Source organism: Tachypleus tridentatus, chromosome 2 (genome assembly GCF_004210375.1).
Source record: "Tachypleus tridentatus isolate NWPU-2018 chromosome 2, ASM421037v1, whole genome shotgun sequence".
In the NCBI taxonomy this organism is placed as follows: domain Eukaryota; kingdom Metazoa; phylum Arthropoda; class Merostomata; order Xiphosura; family Limulidae; genus Tachypleus; species Tachypleus tridentatus.
Genome location: NC_134826.1, coordinates 53,277,167 through 53,298,562, shown reverse-complemented (window position 1 = coordinate 53,298,562; position 21,396 = coordinate 53,277,167). Strand labels below are relative to the sequence as shown.

At 33.1% G+C, this 21,396-nt stretch overlaps 1 protein-coding gene across 1 annotated transcript in view; it reads right to left on the bottom strand.

The window, feature by feature from the left end:
* Window positions 1–21,257, bottom strand: part of LOC143235609 (LIM homeobox transcription factor 1-beta-like) — a 69,322-nt gene extending 48,065 nt beyond the window's left edge. Inside the window, exons 1-2 of the mRNA XM_076473847.1 lie at window positions 21,048–21,257; window positions 14,520–14,750 (exon numbers count right to left, since the gene is read on the bottom strand). Of these exons, the coding sequence (XP_076329962.1) occupies window positions 14,520–14,562 (43 nt within the window). The 5' untranslated portion in view covers window positions 14,563–14,750; window positions 21,048–21,257. The remainder of the gene's footprint in view (window positions 1–14,519; window positions 14,751–21,047) is intronic.
* Between the last annotated feature and the right edge of the window lie 139 nt (window positions 21,258–21,396).

Genomic DNA, 21,396 nt, shown 5'->3' with positions numbered 1-21,396 from the left:
GAGAAAAGATTATGATAAAACAATAATAAATAATCAACACCTTGATGGAATTTTACCACTAAGAATCCTACAAGATGCTGGTTAAAAGCTGCACAATGTTACCATGCTGGAGATTAACACACGTTTAAAACTTTTGATAAATAAATAACGTACTGTGGAATATACCAAACATTATACTGCTAGACTTTCATCATTTAACCAGAAACTCATGTGGTAGTTTCATAATGTATATTAAAATAAGGTAATAGTTTCACAATGTACATTTAAACAAGGTAACAGTTTCACAATGTACATTAAAACAAAGTAACAGTTTCACAACGTACGTTAAAACAAGGTAACAGTTTCACAACGTACATTAAAACAAAGTAACAGTTTCACAAGGTACATTAAAACAAGGTAACAGTTTCACAACGTACATTAAAACAAGGTAACAGTTTCACAACGTACATTAAACAAAGTAACAGTTTCACAATGTACATTAAAACAAAGTAACAGTTTCACAATGTACGTTAAAACAAGGTAACAATTTCACAACGTACCTTAAAACAAGGTAACAGTTTCACAACGTGCGTTAAAACAAGGTAACAGTTTCACAACTACGTTAAAGCAAGGTAACAGGTTCACAACGTACATTAAAACAAAGTAACAGTTTCACAACGTACATTAAAACAAGGTAACAGTTTCACAACGTACGTTAAAACAAGGTAACCGTTTCACAACGTACGTTAAAGCAAGGTAACAGTTTCACAACGTACATTAAAACAAGGTAACAGTTTCACAATGTACGTTAAAACAGGGTAACAATTTCACAACGTACCTTAAAACAAGGTAACAGTTTCACAACGTACGTTAAAACAAGGTAACAATTTCACAACGTACATTAAAACAAGGTAACAGTTTCACAACGTACATTAAAACAAAGTAACAGTTTCACAACGTACATTAAAACAATGTAACAGTTTCACAATGTACATTAAAACAAGTTAACAGTTTCACAACGTACATTAAAACAAGGTAACAGTTTCACAATGTACATTAAAACAAGGTAACAGTTTCACAATGTACACTAAAACAATGTAACAGTTTCACAATGTACATTAAAACAAGGTAACAGTTTCACAACGTACATTAAAACAAGGTAACAGTTTCACAACGTACGTTAAAACAAAGTAACAATTTCACAACGTACATTAAAACAAGGTAACAGTTTCACAACGTACATTAAAACAAGGTAACAGTTTCACAACGTACGTTAAAACAAGGTAACAGTTTCACAACGTACGTTAAAACAAAGTAGCAGTTTCACAACGTACATTAAAACAAAGTAACAGTTTCACAACGTACATTAAAACAAAGTAACAGTTTCACAACGTACATTAAAACAAGGTAACACTTTCACAACGTACATTAAAACAAGGTAACAGTTTCACAACGTACATTAAAACAAAGTAACAGTTTCACAATGTACATTAAAACAAGGTAACAGTTCACAACGTACATTAAAACAAGGTAACAGTTTCACAACGTACATTAAAACAAAGTAACAGTTTCACAACGTACATTAAACAAAGTAACAGTTTCACAATGTACATTAAAACAAAGTAACAGTTTCACAATGTACGTTAAAACAAGGTAACAATTTCACAACGTACCTTAAAACAAGGTAACAGTTTCACAACGTGCGTTAAAACAAGGTAACAGTTTCACAACTACGTTAAAGCAAGGTAACAGGTTCACAACGTACATTAAAACAAAGTAACAGTTTCACAACGTACATTAAAACAAGGTAACAGTTTCACAACGTACGTTAAAACAAGGTAACAGTTCACAACGTACGTTAAAACAAGGTAACAGTTTCACAACGTACATTAAAACAAAGTAACAGTTTCACAACGTACATTAAAACAAAGTAACAGTTTCACAACGTACGTTAAAACAAGGTAACAGTTTCACAACGTACGTTAAAACAAGGTAACAGTTTCACAACGTACATTAAAACAAAGTAACAGTTTCACAATGTACATTAAAACAAGGTAACAGTTTCACAACGTACATTAAAACAAGGTAACCGTTTCACAACGTACGTTAAAGCAAGGTAACAGTTTCACAACGTACATTAAAACAAGGTAACAGTTTCACAATGTACGTTAAAACAGGGTAACAATTTCACAACGTACCTTAAAACAAGGTAACAGTTTCACAACGTACGTTAAAACAAGGTAACAATTTCACAACGTACATTAAAACAAAGTAACAGTTTCACAACGTACATTAAAACAATGTAACAGTTTCACAATGTACATTAAAACAAGTTAACAGTTTCACAACGTACATTAAAACAAGGTAACAGTTTCACAATGTACATTAAAACAAAGTAACAGTTTCACAACGTACGTTAAAACAAGGTAACAGTTTCACAACGTACATTAAAACAAGGTAACAGTTTCACAACGTACATTAAAACAAGGTAACAGCTTCACAACGTACGTTAAAACAAGGTAACAATTTCACAACGTACATTAAAACAAGATAAGAGTTTCACAACGTACATTAAAACAAAGTAACAGTTTCACAACGTACATTAAAACAAAGTAACAGTTTCACAACGTACATTAAAACAAGGTAACACTTTCACAACGTACATTAAAACAAGGTAACAGTTTCACAACGTACATTAAAACAAAGTAACAGTTTCACAATGTACATTAAGACAAGGTAACAGTTTCACAACGTACATTAAAACAAAGTAACAGTTTCACAACGTGCGTTAAAACAAGGTAACAGTTTCACAACTACGTTAAAGCAAGGTAACAGTTTCACTACGTACATTAAAACAAAGTAAGAGTTTCACAACGTACATTAAAACAAAGTAACAGTTTCACAACGTACGTTAAAACAAGGTAACAGTTTCACAATGTACACTAAAACAATGTAACAGTTTCACAATGTACATTAAAACAAGGTAACAGTTTCACAACGTACATTAAAACAAGGTAACAGTTTCACAACGTACGTTAAAACAAAGTAACAATTTCACAACGTACATTAAAACAAGGTAACAGTTTCACAACGTACATTAAAACAAGGTAACAGTTTCACAACGTACGTTAAAACAAGGTAACAGTTCACAACGTACGTTAAAACAAAGTAACAGTTTCACAACGTACATTAAAACAAAGTAACAGTTTCACAACGTACATTAAAACAAAGTAACAGTTTCACAACGTACATTAAAACAAGGTAACACTTTCACAACGTACATTAAAACAAGGTAACAGTTTCACAACGTACATTAAAACAAAGTAACAGTTTCACAATGTACATTAAAACAAGGTAACAGTTTCACAACGTACATTAAAACAAGGTAACAGTTTCACAACGTACATTAAAACAAGGTAACAGTTTCACAACGTACATTAAACAAAGTAACAGTTTCACAATGTACATTAAAACAAAGTAACAGTTTCACAATGTACGTTAAAACAAGGTAACAATTTCACAACGTACCTTAAAACAAGGTAACAGTTTCACAACGTGCGTTAAAACAAGGTAACAGTTTCACAACTACGTTAAAGCAAGGTAACAGGTTCACAACGTACATTAAAACAAAGTAACAGTTTCACAACGTACATTAAAACAAGGTAACAGTTTCACAACGTACGTTAAAACAAGGTAACAGTTTCACAACGTACGTTAAAGCAAGGTAACAGTTTCACAACGTACATTAAAACAAAGTAACAGTTTCACAACGTACATTAAAACAAAGTAACAGTTTCACAACGTACATTAAAACAAGGTAACACTTTCACAACGTACATTAAAACAAGGTAACAGTTTCACAACGTACATTAAAACAAGGTAACAGTTTCACAACGTACGTTAAAACAAAGTAACAATTTCACAACGTACATTAAAACAAGGTAACAGTTTCACAACGTACATTAAAACAAGGTAACAGTTTCACAACGTACGTTAAAACAAGGTAACAGTTTCACAACGTACGTTAAAACAAAGTAGCAGTTTCACAACGTACATTAAAACAAAGTAACAGTTTCACAACGTACATTAAAACAAAGTAACAGTTTCACAACGTACATTAAAACAAGGTAACACTTTCACAACGTACATTAAAACAAGGTAACAGTTTCACAACGTACATTAAAACAAAGTAACAGTTTCACAATGTACATTAAAACAAGGTAACAGTTTCACAACGTACATTAAAACAAGGTAACAGTTTCACAACGTACATTAAAACAAAGTAACAGTTTCACAACGTACATTAAACAAAGTAACAGTTTCACAATGTACATTAAAACAAAGTAACAGTTTCACAATGTACGTTAAAACAAGGTAACAATTTCACAACGTACCTTAAAACAAGGTAACAGTTTCACAACGTGCGTTAAAACAAGGTAACAGTTTCACAACTACGTTAAAACAAGGTAACAGGTTCACAACGTACATTAAAACAAAGTAACAGTTTCACAACGTACATTAAAACAAGGTAACAGTTTCACAACGTACGTTAAAACAAGGTAACAGTTTCACAACGTACGTTAAAGCAAGGTAACAGTTTCACAACGTACATTAAAACAAAGTAACAGTTTCACAACGTACATTAAAACAAAGTAACAGTTTCACAACGTACGTTAAAACAAGGTAACAGTTTCACAACGTACGTTAAAACAAGGTAACAGTTTCACAACGTACATTAAAACAAAGTAACAGTTTCACAATGTACATTAAAACAAGGTAACAGTTTCACAACGTACATTAAAACAAGGTAACCGTTTCACAACGTACGTTAAAGCAAGGTAACAGTTTCACAACGTACATTAAAACAAGGTAACAGTTTCACAATGTACGTTAAAACAGGGTAACAATTTCACAACGTACCTTAAAACAAAGGTAACAGTTTCACAACGTACGTTAAAACAAGGTAACAATTTCACAACGTACATTAAAACAAAGTAACAGTTTCACAACGTACATTAAAACAATGTAACAGTTTCACAATGTACATTAAAACAAGTTAACAGTTTCACAACGTACATTAAAACAAGGTAACAGTTTCACAATGTACATTAAAACAAAGTAACAGTTTCACAACGTACGTTAAAACAAGGTAACAGTTTCACAACGTACATTAAAACAAGGTAACAGTTTCACAACGTACATTAAAACAAGGTAACAGCTTCACAACGTACGTTAAAACAAGGTAACAATTTCACAACGTACATTAAAACAAGATAAGAGTTTCACAACGTACATTAAAACAAAGTAACAGTTTCACAACGTACATTAAAACAAAGTAACAGTTTCACAACGTACATTAAAACAAGGTAACACTTTCACAACGTACATTAAAACAAGGTAACAGTTTCACAACGTACATTAAAACAAAGTAACAGTTTCACAATGTACATTAAGACAAGGTAACAGTTTCACAACGTACATTAAAACAAAGTAACAGTTTCACAACGTGCGTTAAAACAAGGTAACAGTTTCACAACTACGTTAAAGCAAGGTAACAGTTTCACTACGTACATTAAAACAAAGTAAGAGTTTCACAACGTACATTAAAACAAAGTAACAGTTTCACAACGTACGTTAAAACAAGGTAACAGTTTCACAATGTACACTAAAACAATGTAACAGTTTCACAATGTACATTAAAACAAGGTAACAGTTTCACAACGTACATTAAAACAAGGTAACAGTTTCACAACGTACGTTAAAACAAAGTAACAATTTCACAACGTACATTAAAACAAGGTAACAGTTTCACAACGTACATTAAAACAAGGTAACAGTTTCACAACGTACGTTAAAACAAGGTAACAGTTTCACAACGTACGTTAAAACAAAGTAGCAGTTTCACAACGTACATTAAAACAAAGTAACAGTTTCACAACGTACATTAAAACAAAGTAACAGTTTCACAACGTACATTAAAACAAGGTAACACTTTCACAACGTACATTAAAACAAGGTAACAGTTTCACAACGTACATTAAAACAAAGTAACAGTTTCACAATGTACATTAAAACAAGGTAACAGTTTCACAACGTACATTAAAACAAGGTAACAGTTTCACAACGTACATTAAAACAAGGTAACAGTTTCACAACGTACATTAAACAAAGTAACAGTTTCACAATGTACATTAAAACAAAGTAACAGTTTCACAATGTACGTTAAAACAAGGTAACAATTTCACAACGTACCTTAAAACAAGGTAACAGTTTCACAACGTGCGTTAAAACAAGGTAACAGTTTCACAACTACGTTAAAGCAAGGTAACAGGTTCACAACGTACATTAAAACAAAGTAACAGTTTCACAACGTACATTAAAACAAGGTAACAGTTTCACAACGTACGTTAAAACAAGGTAACAGTTTCACAACGTACGTTAAAGCAAGGTAACAGTTTCACAACGTACATTAAAACAAAGTAACAGTTTCACAACGTACATTAAAACAAAGTAACAGTTTCACAACGTACGTTAAAACAAGGTAACAGTTTCACAACGTACGTTAAAACAAGGTAACAGTTTCACAACGTACATTAAAACAAAGTAACAGTTTCACAATGTACATTAAAACAAGGTAACAGTTTCACAACGTACATTAAAACAAAGTAACAGTTTCACAACGTGCGTTAAAACAAGGTAACAGTTTCACAACTACGTTAAAGCAAGGTAACAGTTTCACTACGTACATTAAAACAAGGTAACAGTTTCACAACGTACGTTAAAACAAGGTAACAGTTTCACAACGTACATTAAAACAAAGTAACAGTTTCACAACGTACATTAAAACAAGGTAACAGTTTCACAACGTACATTAAAACAAAGTAACAGTTTCACAACGTACATTAAAACAAGGTAACAGTTTCACAACGTACATTAAAACAAAGTAACAGTTTCACAAGGTACATTAAAACAAGGTAACAGTTTTCACAACGTAATTGTGAAAGTGAAGAAGGAAGGAAAGTAACATGTTATTGAAGAATAACTTATTTACGATGTCAGAAAAAAAACGACACAAAACAACAACGTATGTCCGAGAATTTTTGCTATAAAGTGATTAAAACCCTATAATCCGAGCGCTTTATAAATGTGGACATTTTTTCTTCGGAGACAAACAGGAAAGTTGCTTTTTTATTTTTAAAATACGGTATTGACTTTTCTCTGTGGAACACTAAAGGATATGTTTTTGTGAAAAAGGGAGCAGTTATGTTAGTAGTAAAATAAGTAGGACCACTGTTACGATATGTAACAAAATAAATTTGTCACTGTTGATGTACTTGCATTAAAAGATCGAGTCCAGAACAATATCCGTATCACTCATTTTCATAAAATACACACAGAAAAGTGTTTCCGTATCCACGATACGATTCGTATCTAGGCAACATCTATTTTCTGATAATGTCATCAGTGGGAAGGATGTATGTCTAATGGTTAACTTATAATTATTCAAGGTGACTCTAGCGGTGGTAACCAGTACGAAGCAAGAAAGCAGACTTGGTGTTCATTTTACTCAATGAAAGATGGAACATCTATTTAAATATACATCAAACAAAGTACGGGTCAGAATTATAACACGTGTTTTTAGATGTGTAGGGGAGATTTTGTGATTTTTTTACAGAATTTATAGACGTGTAGTGTACCATGAAAAAGTTGTCGAGCTACAAGTGTGCTTAAGTTGTGATAAGAGGCTTACGTTATGAGCTTACGAATGCTCTACATTGCTGACAACAATACATCAGGCGTCATTGTTGTATATCTTAGTGAACCGAAGAACTTTGTTGAACACCATTGTTGCGGTGATTGTTTGACGTGATAATGAAAACACTACAATGGAGTATCGTGGGAGCCACTTGGACCTAGGAAAGAATGACTTCCCTCTAGTCTCTTACAAATCTTTTAAAGAGCCACTCCTGTACCATAACGTATCTCTGAGTAGTTCTACTTACATTACCATAACATTCGTTTTGAGAATGAACACAGAATTAAGAACGTGTCACAACTTAACAATAAATACCTACTTGTTATATTCCTGTTAAAGTCGTTATGTATTAATATGATTGTCAAATAAAGTGTATTTGTTTTGTATCTTCAATATGAATGGGAAGCCATTGTACCTCATATTCGTACAGTCTGCCCATCATTACATGAATTACGTAATCTTGTTCTTTTCCATTGGTCAACTGAGATATCAAATACAAACAGTTTCACAGTATTCTGAAATACCCCTACCCTTACAATCTGGGATTCCAATCACATATAGACTAAGCCATTACCTCCTAAGGTCGTTTTGTAATAACACTAAAATCGTCTCTAGAAAGCTACCATTATTTAGTAAGGCAGTCAAAACTGTGTTACTAAGGTCATGTTAATGTCCTACAACATAACACAAACTATATGTAGCCATGATATCCTCGACTCAAACTATGTGTACGTGTTACTTCAGTGTGTTATCTACAAACTTTGAAGTTAGTGATATGTAGGATATCATCGGCTCCAACTATTCAGTAACGAGTTCTCTTTTCTTAATGTTACTTTGTCGCACGATATTTGTGATGTGTTTTGTTTTTTAAATATTTTTTATCAAAGCAATAATATGTTCATTTATGAAGATTTGGGTCAAAATATCCAACAATATGTTCTTTTGTAAGAAAATGGTTGAAAAGATGCAACAGTGTGTTCGTTTACCAGGACTTGTGTAAAAAATATATAGTTTTTGTGTAATCAAACATCAGATGGACGGCAGTGGCAAATATACGAAACTTTGAAATAATAAATCATAATATCATAAACAGGCAGTCATAGGTTTGGTATGATTGTTCTTATTAGCTGAAATATCGAACTATATGGTATTACTATTAATATTGTACCTGTATATACATTATTCTAATCTTACCCGTATATTTATTATTATAGACGCTATAAAGCTGTATCCGTTTTACCTACTGGAGATAAGCCTAAAAAATATAATGATACCTCAGTTTACATGAAAAAATTTCATTTTATAACATTAATTTATAAAGTTATTATCTTGTTTCTTTCTTCAATACCAGAAAGATTAGCATCATTTTTATAAGTTTACAAATAACATCAAACTGGAAAAAACATAATATCAATCAAATACATCTTATTAACTCAAAACTAATTAAATAATAACAATAATAATAACTACCTTTAATCTCTGAATCACATGATAAACAGCCCTGATAGCGTCTATAAATGTCGAAATGCGAGCTTACTTGGCCACTCGCATTTAGATAAACATACAAACATTAATGTAATGTCTTTGGACTACACACAGTGGTATATTACAGCAGATTCCTATATATACTTTATTTCAAAGGAATATTTTATGTTTTGAATGGTTTGGTTTAATTTGAATTTCGCGCAAAGCGACACGAGGGCTATCTACGCTAGCCGTATCTAATTTAGTAGTGTAAGACTACAGGGAAGGCAACTGGTTATCACCACCCACCGTCAACTCTTGGGCTACTATTTTACAAACGAGTAATGGGATTGACCGTAACATTATAACGCTCCCACGGCTAAAAGGGCGAGCATGTTTGGTGTGACGGAGACTCGAACCCACGACCCTAAGAATACGAGTCGAGTATCTTAACCACCTGGCCCTGCACGGCCAAGCGTGCACGACACCCTTCAAACAATTCGGCTTAACGTATAGTCTCCAAGGTAATTCAACATATTTGACAAATAATCCAGGCGTGTACTAGGTTCTGTATTCGCCGAGTTTTATCACAAGTAAACATATACAATTGAAAAACTGAATCAGGACTGAATTTTGTTTATTCCTCAAGGGAAGTATTAAAGTCAGAGAGTCAGTTTTTTTATGGAATAGAGGGAGGAAAAACTACCAGTAGTTTTCCTTGATTTCTTAAAAAAAAACTCGTCTTATTCCAACAATCGTAGCGTGATGTTAGGGTTAACTCATTTTCCCATTATTCAGAAGCTACATAAACTGTATCGGGTTTTGTGAGCGAAAGGGGAATTAATTTACTGGGAAATATTCATAAATATGATGAACAAGTTTATAAGAATCCAGTATAAATAACTTCAGGTTCGTAAGGGACCTAGACCCGGCATGGTAATCTATAGGTCCGAAACCCGACACCCATTTGCTCGCCCTTTCAGACTTGAGGGTGTTATAATCTGATGATCATTTGCACTATTCGTTGACAAAGAGTAGTCCAAACGTTGTATTGACTTTCTTTCTAATTTACTACTTCAAAATTACGGATGGCTGATGCAAATAACCTTCGAGTACATTTGGGCGAAATTCAAAACAAATAAACAAGACTAAGGGAGGTAACGGTTTGTTCGTTCGTTTGTTTTCAATTTCGCGCAAAGAAAAACGAGGATATCTACCAACCAACCTTAATTTACAAGTGGAAAACTAGAGGGAAGACAGCTAGTCACCCTCCACCGCCGACTCTTGGGCTACTTTTAAATAACATATAATAATAGTCTTTTTTTCTTTTAATTTCGCGCAAAGCTACTCGAGGACTATCTGCCCTAGCCGTCCCTAATTTAGCAATGAAAGACTAGAGGGAAGGCAGCTAGTCATCACCATCCACCGTCGACTTGTGGATTACACTTTTTACCAACGAATAGTGGGATTGACCGTCACATTATAACGCCCCCACGGCTGAATGGGCAAGCATGTTTGGTGCGACCGTGATTCGAACCCGATAGTCATAACACTTTGCATGTAAAATAATATCAGTGATAAATTGTTGACTTCCAACGAAGCTGCCTTCCTAGTAAACCATATAACGTTTTATCTCGGACTGAGTGGTTTACTTCTATTTTCCTAATGTGTTATTTTGTAAGCCTAATCTTTAGGCGTAAATTACATTAAATAGTAAAGGTAAGACTAAACGTCAAACATAGATACGTAGCAGGTATATAGATGGATTACCTGATTGTTATTTTTACACTGGGAAGTATCGGGTTTACATCATTCCATTTAACATGGAATAGATTCTTTCTTGATGTGTTATAGAGGGCGAAACTAGGTTAAACGTGGAGCTCATATGTTATAGATGATATAACCATGTTCTACATCGAGGTCATAGGTTACAGAGTCCACGTGGAGGTGATTTGTTACAGTTGTCGTAACTAGATTATACACGGAGTAGATATGTTGTAGATCATGTAACTATGTTCTAAATGGAGCTGATGTGCTATAGATGATATAGCCACGTTCTACATAGAGGTCACACGTTATGGGTGGCGTAACTAATTTCTACGTAACGTTGATGTGTTACAAATAATGTAACCATTTTCTACATGGAATAGAGTGTGTTATGATAGAAATAAACACGTTCTACAAACCAGTTGCGTTGTATATATATATATTTATATATATATCTTTGTATCTTATTTAACACTAGCTATTATGTTGTAAATATATGTTTGTCTGTATCTTATTTAACACTAGCTATTATGTTGCACACACATATATATGTTTATATCTTAATTAACACTAGCTATTATGCTGTATATATATATATATATGTTTGTCTGTATCTTATTTAACACTAGCTATTATGCTGTGTATATATATATATGTTTGTATTTTATTTAACACTACCTATTATGTTTGTATATATATATATATATTTATTTGCATCTTATTTAACACTAGCAATTATGTTGTACATACACATATGTTTGTATCTTATTTAACACTAGCAATTATGTTGTACATACACATATGTTTGTATCTTATTTAACACTAGCTATTATGTTGTACATATACATGTTTCTCTGTATATTATTTAACCCTGACTATTATCTTCTATATATATATGTTTGTCTGTATCTTATTTAACATTAGCTATTATGTTGTATATATATATATTTCTCTGTATGCTATTTCACCCTGACTATTATGTTCTATATATGTATGTTTGTCTGTATCCTAATTAACATTAGCTATTATGTTGTATATATATATATATATATATTTCTCTGTATTCTATTTCACCCTGACTATTATGTTCTATATATATATGTTTGTATATATCTTATTTAGCATTAGCTATTATGTTGTGTATATATATATATATATTTGTCTGTATCTTATTTAACACTACCTAGTATGTTGTACATATATGTTTGTCTATATATTATTTAACACTAGCTACTATGTTGTATATATATACATGTTTGTGTGTATCTTATTTAACACTAGCTACTATGTTGTATATATATATGTTTGTCTATCTTATTTTAACACTAGCTATTATGTTGTATATATATGCTTGTCTATATCTTATTTAACACTATTATGTTGTATATATATGTTTGTCTATATATTATTTAACACTAGCTACTATGTTGTATATATATATGTTTGTCTGTATCTTATTTAACACTATTATGTTGTATATATACATGTTTGTTTGTATCTTATTTAACACAAACTATTATGTTGTATATATACATGTTTGTGTGTATCTTATTTAACACTAGCTACTATGTTGTATATATATATGTTTGTCTATCTTATTTTAACACTAGCTATTATGTTGTATATATATGTTTGTCTATATCTTATTTAACACTATTATGTTGTATATATATGTTTGTCTATATATGATTTAACACTAGCTACTATGTTGTATATATATATGTTTGTCTGTATCTTATTTAACACTATTATGTTGTATATATACATGTTTGTTTGTATCTTATTTAACACAAACTATTATGTTGTATATATATATGTTTGTTTGTATCTTATTTAACACTACCTATTATGTTGTGTATATGTTTGTCAGTATCATATTTGACACTAGCTACTGTGTTGTGTTTATATCTTTCTCTATGCGTTCTCTAAGAAGTAAGGATTGTGTTCATGTTTGTTTATCTATCGTGAAACATTCATTTATCTATCCATACATTACCTAACATCGAGTGGGGGCGTTACAAGTACGTTTTATCTAACACAAAATAGTTGTATTTTGTGAATTCCAAACACACGATTAAAGATGAAATATTAGAAGGAAGACAACGGATCATATTTGTCATTAACAGGTCTGCGGAGAATGATCACTTGGCGCACGTGAAGGTTCTCTAGCGGCGATAGACCCGTGGGATCACAGCAACTCATCATGGTACACAAGATACTCGCCATTATGAGGGAAAGTGCCCCCTAGGTAGTATCCTCTTCTCCCAAGTGCTCATCAAATTAAAAACGGCTGTAATAAGCTACAAGCTACTTGAATACAACTTAGTTGTTTTCAAACAGAAGAATTCGAGTGCGTCAGACTTCTCAACTCTCTCAGATTTAACACACCTCGAGTTATTGCAAAAAACCACTTAGGCATGAGGAGTGACTGATGAATACATACGTTCTATTTCATGTTAAACTAAACCCTTCAATTTGTATACGTGTTTATTGTCTTTTAGTCACCCTCGGGTTAATTTATAGGTAGGCGGTTGGGTGTATCTGCATCTAATAACTCTTATTAGAACTTACACAGTTGGCGTAAGGAATATGTTTGGTTAGTTTGTTACCTCTTGGTCTCGATAACAAACTACCACTCTGATATTATAGCTTCAAAAAGACCGTTAAAATCAATAACCGTTAAAAACAATGGTGATTTCCGATCAGAACAACTGACACCTCAAACTTAACCTCTCAACGAGAATCGCCAGTTACATATAATTATTTTATTTTCTTTCTTGTGATGATTAGAATAGTTTGTTTCGTTAATAAAGTTCAGAACGGAAATCAGTTTGTCCAGAAGACATTATTGTTTTGCAAGTTACAACTTTTAGTGTAAGATTTGATTTTAAACAAGTACAACGTTTTGATCACCAGGGGGACTATTTTCAAGTACACAAGTTTAAACCGCGAAAGTTTGAGTAATTAAATTTCAGAACTAATATAGATATGAAAGACCGTTGTATGAGTTTCAAACAATATTCACATTGTTGTTATAAATAATGTAAGTTACAGACCACATTCACATTGTTGTCGTAAATAATGTAAATTTCAAACAGTATTCCCATTTTTGTAGTAAATAATGTAAGTTAGTTTCAGACAGTATTCACATTGTTGTAGTAAATAATGTAAATTTCAAACAGTATTCCCATTTTTGTAGTAAATAATGTAAGTTAGTTTCAGACAGTATTCACATTGTTGTAGTAAATAATGTAAGTTAGTTTTGTACAATATTCACATTGTTGTAGTAAATAATGTAAGTTAGTTTTGTACAATATTCACCCGAATAATCGTATAATACAGTATTGTTATGGTAGACTGTAGAAAACAAAAGTCCTAATAAACTATTTGGTACTGGATCAGTTTTAGTATATGTTTAGTTTTGAACCTCCGATTTGACTCAATCTTTCTTTACCAATGAACTCTAACGCTACTTACACGGACCAATATTAAAGCCCATTGACTAAGACAACGTAAACAACAGAACTTATGAGACTTCTAGTAAGTTACTAACCAGTAGCTGTGATATAGGCTTCTTGTTTATCACTAGATTCCATTATATTATTTCACGCCGATAGGTGCACCGAGCTGGAGCTATTCTGGCCGAACGGTGTTAAACATGGGCTGGGTTTTCCCAGCACGTCTCACGAGTGTATCACCGGAACATTAAGTTTGCTTCGATCGCAACGTCTACTGGAAACACAGGCCCGTTCCACGACGTCGGTGAAAGTTACCGGCGATGTTCCTGAAACATAGAACAAACTATGGTAGGTCCGGTTGTATTAGCAACTAAAACACAGAACAATGAATAAGGGATTCTGGTGGTGAAACATCTCTACTGGAGATTCTGAGAGTGAAAATGTGTGTTGAAGGGATTCTTGATAAGATAGTTGTAACGAATGATTAACCCAGATATTCTTCACATTGCTGAGTAGAAATATGTATATAAACTGAAGATAAAGCACACAAGAAATGATAGGCATGTTTTAGTTAATTACTCAGTGTAGATAAACAGCAAAAGAGGCTGTACTGTGTACAGTAAGTGTTAATGACCAGGTTTTTTGCTCTGTATTCTCGTACGTGGTGATGATTGCTCGATTTACCGAAAGGTTGTACTTATTCCTGTCATATAAAGACGTTAGGCTTTATATTAAGCCTAAAATAAGCAGTTCAGTTTGAAAGCTTTATGTTAAGCCTAAAACAAGCGGTACGGTTATAAAGATTTGTTTAATGTAAAAATATAAGGTTGGTTTCTTTATGCTAGTGTAGTATAGACTTCTTATAAGTGAAGAACTGGATTAGTTGTTTTAGAGCCAAACCACACTGGGCTAACTGCTGTACGTACCACGAGGAGTCGAATTCCAGGTCTTAGTGTAGTAAGGATTGTAAACTTAGCACCGTTTCACTTTTCAACTGTTATACCACGTTCCTGAGAAAATGTAAAACAGTGCTAAGTTTACAATCCTTACTACACTAAGACCTGGAATTCGACTCCTCGTGGTACGTACAGCAGTTAGCCCAGTGTGGTTTGACTCTAAAACAACTAACCCAGTTCTTCACTTAAAAGAAGTCTATGCTACCTACACTGAATCTTTCGACAGAGTCACTATATTATTACAATAGTATCTACGAAGAGAGCATATTTTAAAACGAGGATTTCTTTTATCCATAATACAGCGAAATATGTTAACGTTTGAGTAAGAATGTATTTGGTTTTTTTAAGTTTCATTTTAAACTGCTTTGGTTTGTTTGTTTGGAATTTCGTACAAAGCTACTCGAGGGCTATCTGCGCTAACCGTCCCTAATTTAGCAGTGTAAGACTAGAGGGAAGGCAGCTAGTCATCACCATCCACAGTCAACTCTTGGGCTACTCTTTTGCCAACGAATAGTGGAATTGACCGTAACATTATAACGCCCCCATAGCTGAAAGGGGAAGCGTGTTTGGTGCGACAGGGATTCGAACCCCTGACCCTCCATTTTAAACTGAGTTTTGTTTCAATGGGATGAAATGTACTTCTAGTCTTAGCTTACACGTGACTGGGATAGAGTTTAATGTCTGAGAAAGAGAAATCACAATAATCATGCTAGTGTACCAGGTTTAACTTAAATCACAATAATCATGCTAGTGTACCAGGTTTAACTTAAATCACAATAATCATGTACCAGGTTTAACTTAAATCACAATAATCATGCTTGTGTACCAGGTTTAACTTAAATCACAATAATCATGCTAGTGTACCAGGTTTAACTTAAATCACAATAATCATGTACCAGGTTTAACTTAAATCACAATAATCATGTACCAGGTTTAACTTAAATCACAATAATCATGCTAGTGTACCAGGTTTAACTTAAATCACAATAATCATGCTTGTGTACCAGGTTTAACTTAAATCACAATAATCATGCTAGTGTACCAGGTTTAACTTAAATCACAATAATCATGATAGTGTACCAGGTTTAACTTAAATCACAATAATCATGCTAGTGTACCAGGTTTAACTTAAATCACAATAATCATGCTAATGTACCTGGTTTAACTTAAATCACAATAATCATGCTAGTGTACCAGGTTTAACTTAAATCACAATAATCATGTACCAGGTTTAACTTAAATCACAATAATCATGCTTGTGTACCAGGTTTAACTTAAATCACAATAATCATGCTAGTGTACCAGGTTTAACTTAAATCACAATAATCATGATAGTGTACCAGGTTTAACTTAAATCACAATAATCATGCTAGTGTACCAGGTTTAACTTAAATCACAATAATCATGCCAGTGTACCAGGTTTAACTTAAATCCATTTTGTAAAAAGAAAGAAACTCTTTCCTTGTAACTGTCTTACAAGTCCAACTAAGAAATAACGGTAAGCTTCTGGACTTGAATACAGCTGATAGTCATTGTGAGTTTGTTCTAAAACAAATTTAATCACTCATATTTCGTTACGTCAGTATATTTTAGTTTTCTTTATTGGATTATATTATTATATACCACAATTTGGATTACGTTACGAATTCCAAAAGTTTCTGTTACGTTACTACTTCCTACAGTTTCAATTACGTCACGAGAGTTTAGATTACGTTACAATATCTCATAGTTTCGAATACTTTATTATATTACACAGGTTCGACTTCGTTACTATATTCAAAAGATTCTATTACATTACTATATCCCATAGTTTAGATTACGCTACGATATCCCACAAGTTCGATTACGTTGCTATATCCCCACTTTAGATTACACTACGATATTCCATAGTTCCGACTGCGTTACTGTAACCCACACTTTAGATTACATTGTGATGTTCCATAGTTTCGATTACGTTACTGTAATCCACACTTTAGATAACACCACCATATTTCATAGTATCGACTGCGTTACTGTAACCCACAGTTTAGATTACATTACGATATTCCATAGTTTCGATTGCGTTACTGTAACCCACACTTTAGATTACACTACAATATTCCATAGTTTCGATTGCGTTACTGTAACCCACACTTTAGATTATATTACGATATTCCATAGTTTCGATTGCGTTACTGTAACCCACACTATAGATTACATTACGATATTCCATAGTTTCGATTGCGTTACTGTATCCTACAGCTAAGATTAAGTTAGTACATTTCACAGTTTCGATTGTGTTACTGTATCCTACAGCTAAGATTAAGTTAGTACATTTCACAGTTTCGATTGCGTTACTGTATCCTACAGCTAAGATTAAGTTACTACATTTCACAGTTTCGATTGCGTTACTGTAAGCCACACTTTACATTACATTACGATATTCCATAGTTTCGATTGCGTTACTGTAACCCACACTTTAGATTACACTACAATATTCCATAGTTTCGATTGCGTTACTGTAACCCACACTTTAGATTACACTACAATATTCCATAGTTTCGATTGCGTTACTGTAACCCACACTTTAGATTACATTGTGATGTTCCATAGTTTCGATTACGTTACTGTAATCCACACTTTAGATAACACCACCATATTTCATAGTATCGACTGCGTTACTGTAACCCACACTTTAGATTACATTACGATATTCCATAGTTTTGATTGCGTTACTGTAACCCACACTTTAGATTACATTACGATATTCATAGTTTCGATTGCGTTACTGTAACCCACACTTTAGATTACATTACGATATTCCATAGTTTCGATTGCGTTACTGTATCCTACAGTTTAGATTAAGTTAGTACATTTCACAGTTTCGATTGCGTTACTGTAAGCCACACTTTACATTACATTACGATATTCCATAGTTTCGATTGCGTTACTGTAACCCACACTTTAGATTACATTACGATATTTCATAGTTTCGACTGCGTTACTGTAACCCACACTTTAGATTACATTATGATATTCCATAGTTTCGATTGCGTTACTGTAACCCACACTTTAGATTACATTACCATATTCCATAGTTTTGATTACGTTACTGTAACCCACACTTTAAATTACACTACAATATTCCATAGTTTCGATTGCGTTACTGTAACCCACATTTTAGATTACATCACGATATTCCATAGTTTCGATTGCGTTACTGTAACCCACACTTTAGATTACATTACGATATTCCATAGTTTCGATTGCGTTACTGTAACCCACACTTTAGATTACATTACGATATTCCATAGTTTCGATTGCGTTACTGTATCCTACAGTTTAGATTAAGTTACTACATTTCACAGTTTTGATTGCGTTACTGTAAGCCACACTTTACATTACACTACAATATTCCATAGTTTCGATTGCGTTACTGTAACCCACATTTTAGATTACATCACGATATTCCATAGTTTCGATTGCGTTACTGTAACCCACACTTTAGATTACATTACGATATTCCATAGTTTCGATTGCGTTACTGTAACCCACACTTTAGATTACATTACGATATTCCATAGTTTCGATTGCGTTACTGTATCCTACAGTTTAGATTAAGTTACTACATTTCACAGTTTTGATTGCGTTACTGTAAGCCACACTTTACATTACATTACGATATTCCATAGTTTCGATTACGTTACTGTAACCCACACTTTAGATTACACTACGATATTCCATAGTTTCGATTGTGTTACTGTAACCTACGCTTTAGATTACACTACGATATTCCATAGTTTCGATTGCGTTACTGTAACCCACACTATAGATTACACTACGATATTCCATAGTTGCGATTGCGTTACTGTAACCCACACTATAGATTACATTACGATATTCCATAGTTTCGACTACGTTACTGTAATCCACACTCTATATTACATTACCATATCCCATAGTTTTGATTACGTTACTGTAACCCACACTTTAGATTACACTACAGTATTCCATAGTTTCGATTGCGTTACTGTAACCCACACTTTAGATTATATTACGATATTCCATAGTTTCGATTGCGTTACTGTAACTCACACTATAGATTACATTACGATATTCCATAGTTTCGATTGCGTTACTGTATCCTACAGCTAAGATTAAGTTAGTACATTTCACAGTTTCGATTGCGTTACTGTATCCTACAGCTAAGATTAAGTTAGTACATTTCACAGTTTCGATTGCGTTACTGTAAGCCACACTTTACATTACATTACGATATTCCATAGTTTCGATTACGTTACTGTATCCTACAGTTTAGATTATGTTACTACATTTCACAGTTTCGATTACGTTATTAGATACTTACTTTTAATAACATTGTTAAAGAGTACAGCATTAGTATATTCCACAGTTTCGATTACTTTGCTAAATCTTAACATTTCAATAACATAATAGATCCAATAACTTCGGTTACATGTAATCGGAATTGTGGGACCTAGTAATTAAACGAACTTAAAACTCTGTTAAAAAAACAAACAAACTGGGTTATATAATCCTAACACTGATGAAAATGGATTTCGTGTTTGAAATATTTTTTTCAAACTGATAAGGTTAAATGTTCGTAAACCTTTCTGTACGTTTTGAGGGAGATTCAAACAGACGCATCACATTTTATATGCTATAAACAAGAAACAATATCGTCTTATGTTGTACGGAGCCCCGTGTGTGCTAAAAAAAAATCTTGTTCCGAAATTTTGAGTCATATCTGTGTTATAAAAGTGAGAGTCAAGTCCCACTATTTAACTAGAGCAGCCCATAAGTTAGCGTTGAAAACTTGCCTCTCTGTCCTCTCACTTCGTATTTGGAGATTGGCTAGCAATAGATAGTCATCAAATGGTTTTGCGCAAAATACAACAAAAACATTTGTTTGTAGTGGGTTATTTATAATGTGTACAAGTCTGGTATCATTTTACGCTTTCATACTTACCGTTGGACCACTGTGACACAAAAAAAAGACTCTTAAAATTCAATAGTGAACTATATTTTTATACCAGTCAACCAACGACTCAAAATTATTCAACAAACTTAAATGTAAGACATTCTGTACCATGGTTCATTCTCTTTTACAATTCATTTACCGTATTATTTTAATCCAGAAAATTTAACCACAAAATAATTAATCACAAGGCCTAGTAACTCTTTTTTAAAGGTCTCTCTACATAATTCTGCGGTCTGGCATGGCCAGATGGTTAAGGCGCTGGACTCGTAATCTGAGGGTCGCAGGTTCGAAACCCCGTCACACCAAACATTCTCGCCATTTTAGCCCTGGGGGCGTTATAATGTAACGATCGATCCTACTATTCCTTGGTAAAAAAGTAGCTCAAGAGTTTGCGGAAGGTGATAATGACTAGTTGCCTTAGGGACGGCTTGCTTTGCGAGGTATCCAAAACCAAACATAAATTAAAGAAAGAAAAATAATTTGCACGTCTTCACGCTTAAAAAAATTAAATAAAATTGCGATAAATTAGTTCGGGATATATATAATGAGATAATTATATTTATTTCAACTTATTGATTAATACAAAAACAGATGTACGAACTAATCGAAACTTATTTTCCCCCCGATTTTCTTAGCCTGAATTCATCAAATATTTCAGTCTTAGTCGGGTAAGGAAAACCTGAACTTACCCTGGAACCGTTTCGTTTGTTGTTTAGAAGCCGAAGAAGGCTTCAGTAAGTCACTTCTTTAATATTTCGAATTAAACATCCATTAAGTAACTTAAGGAAACACCTAACGCTTTCTTCTGGGTGCTACTAAATGCTGACGGTAACCAGCCGCTCACTGCACAGTGTCGTCAAGCCTGAAACAGCCCTATAGTTCCCGCCCCTCTCGTGCGTCACGTGAATCCAGTTACTGGCTTCCATCCTTCCTAAGAATATTTTATATTGGTTGGATAAGAGGAAGGGCACAAAAAAGAGAAAAACAAAAAAGTTCAGCAACTGGAACTATTTTTAATCGCGGTACGACACTATTTCA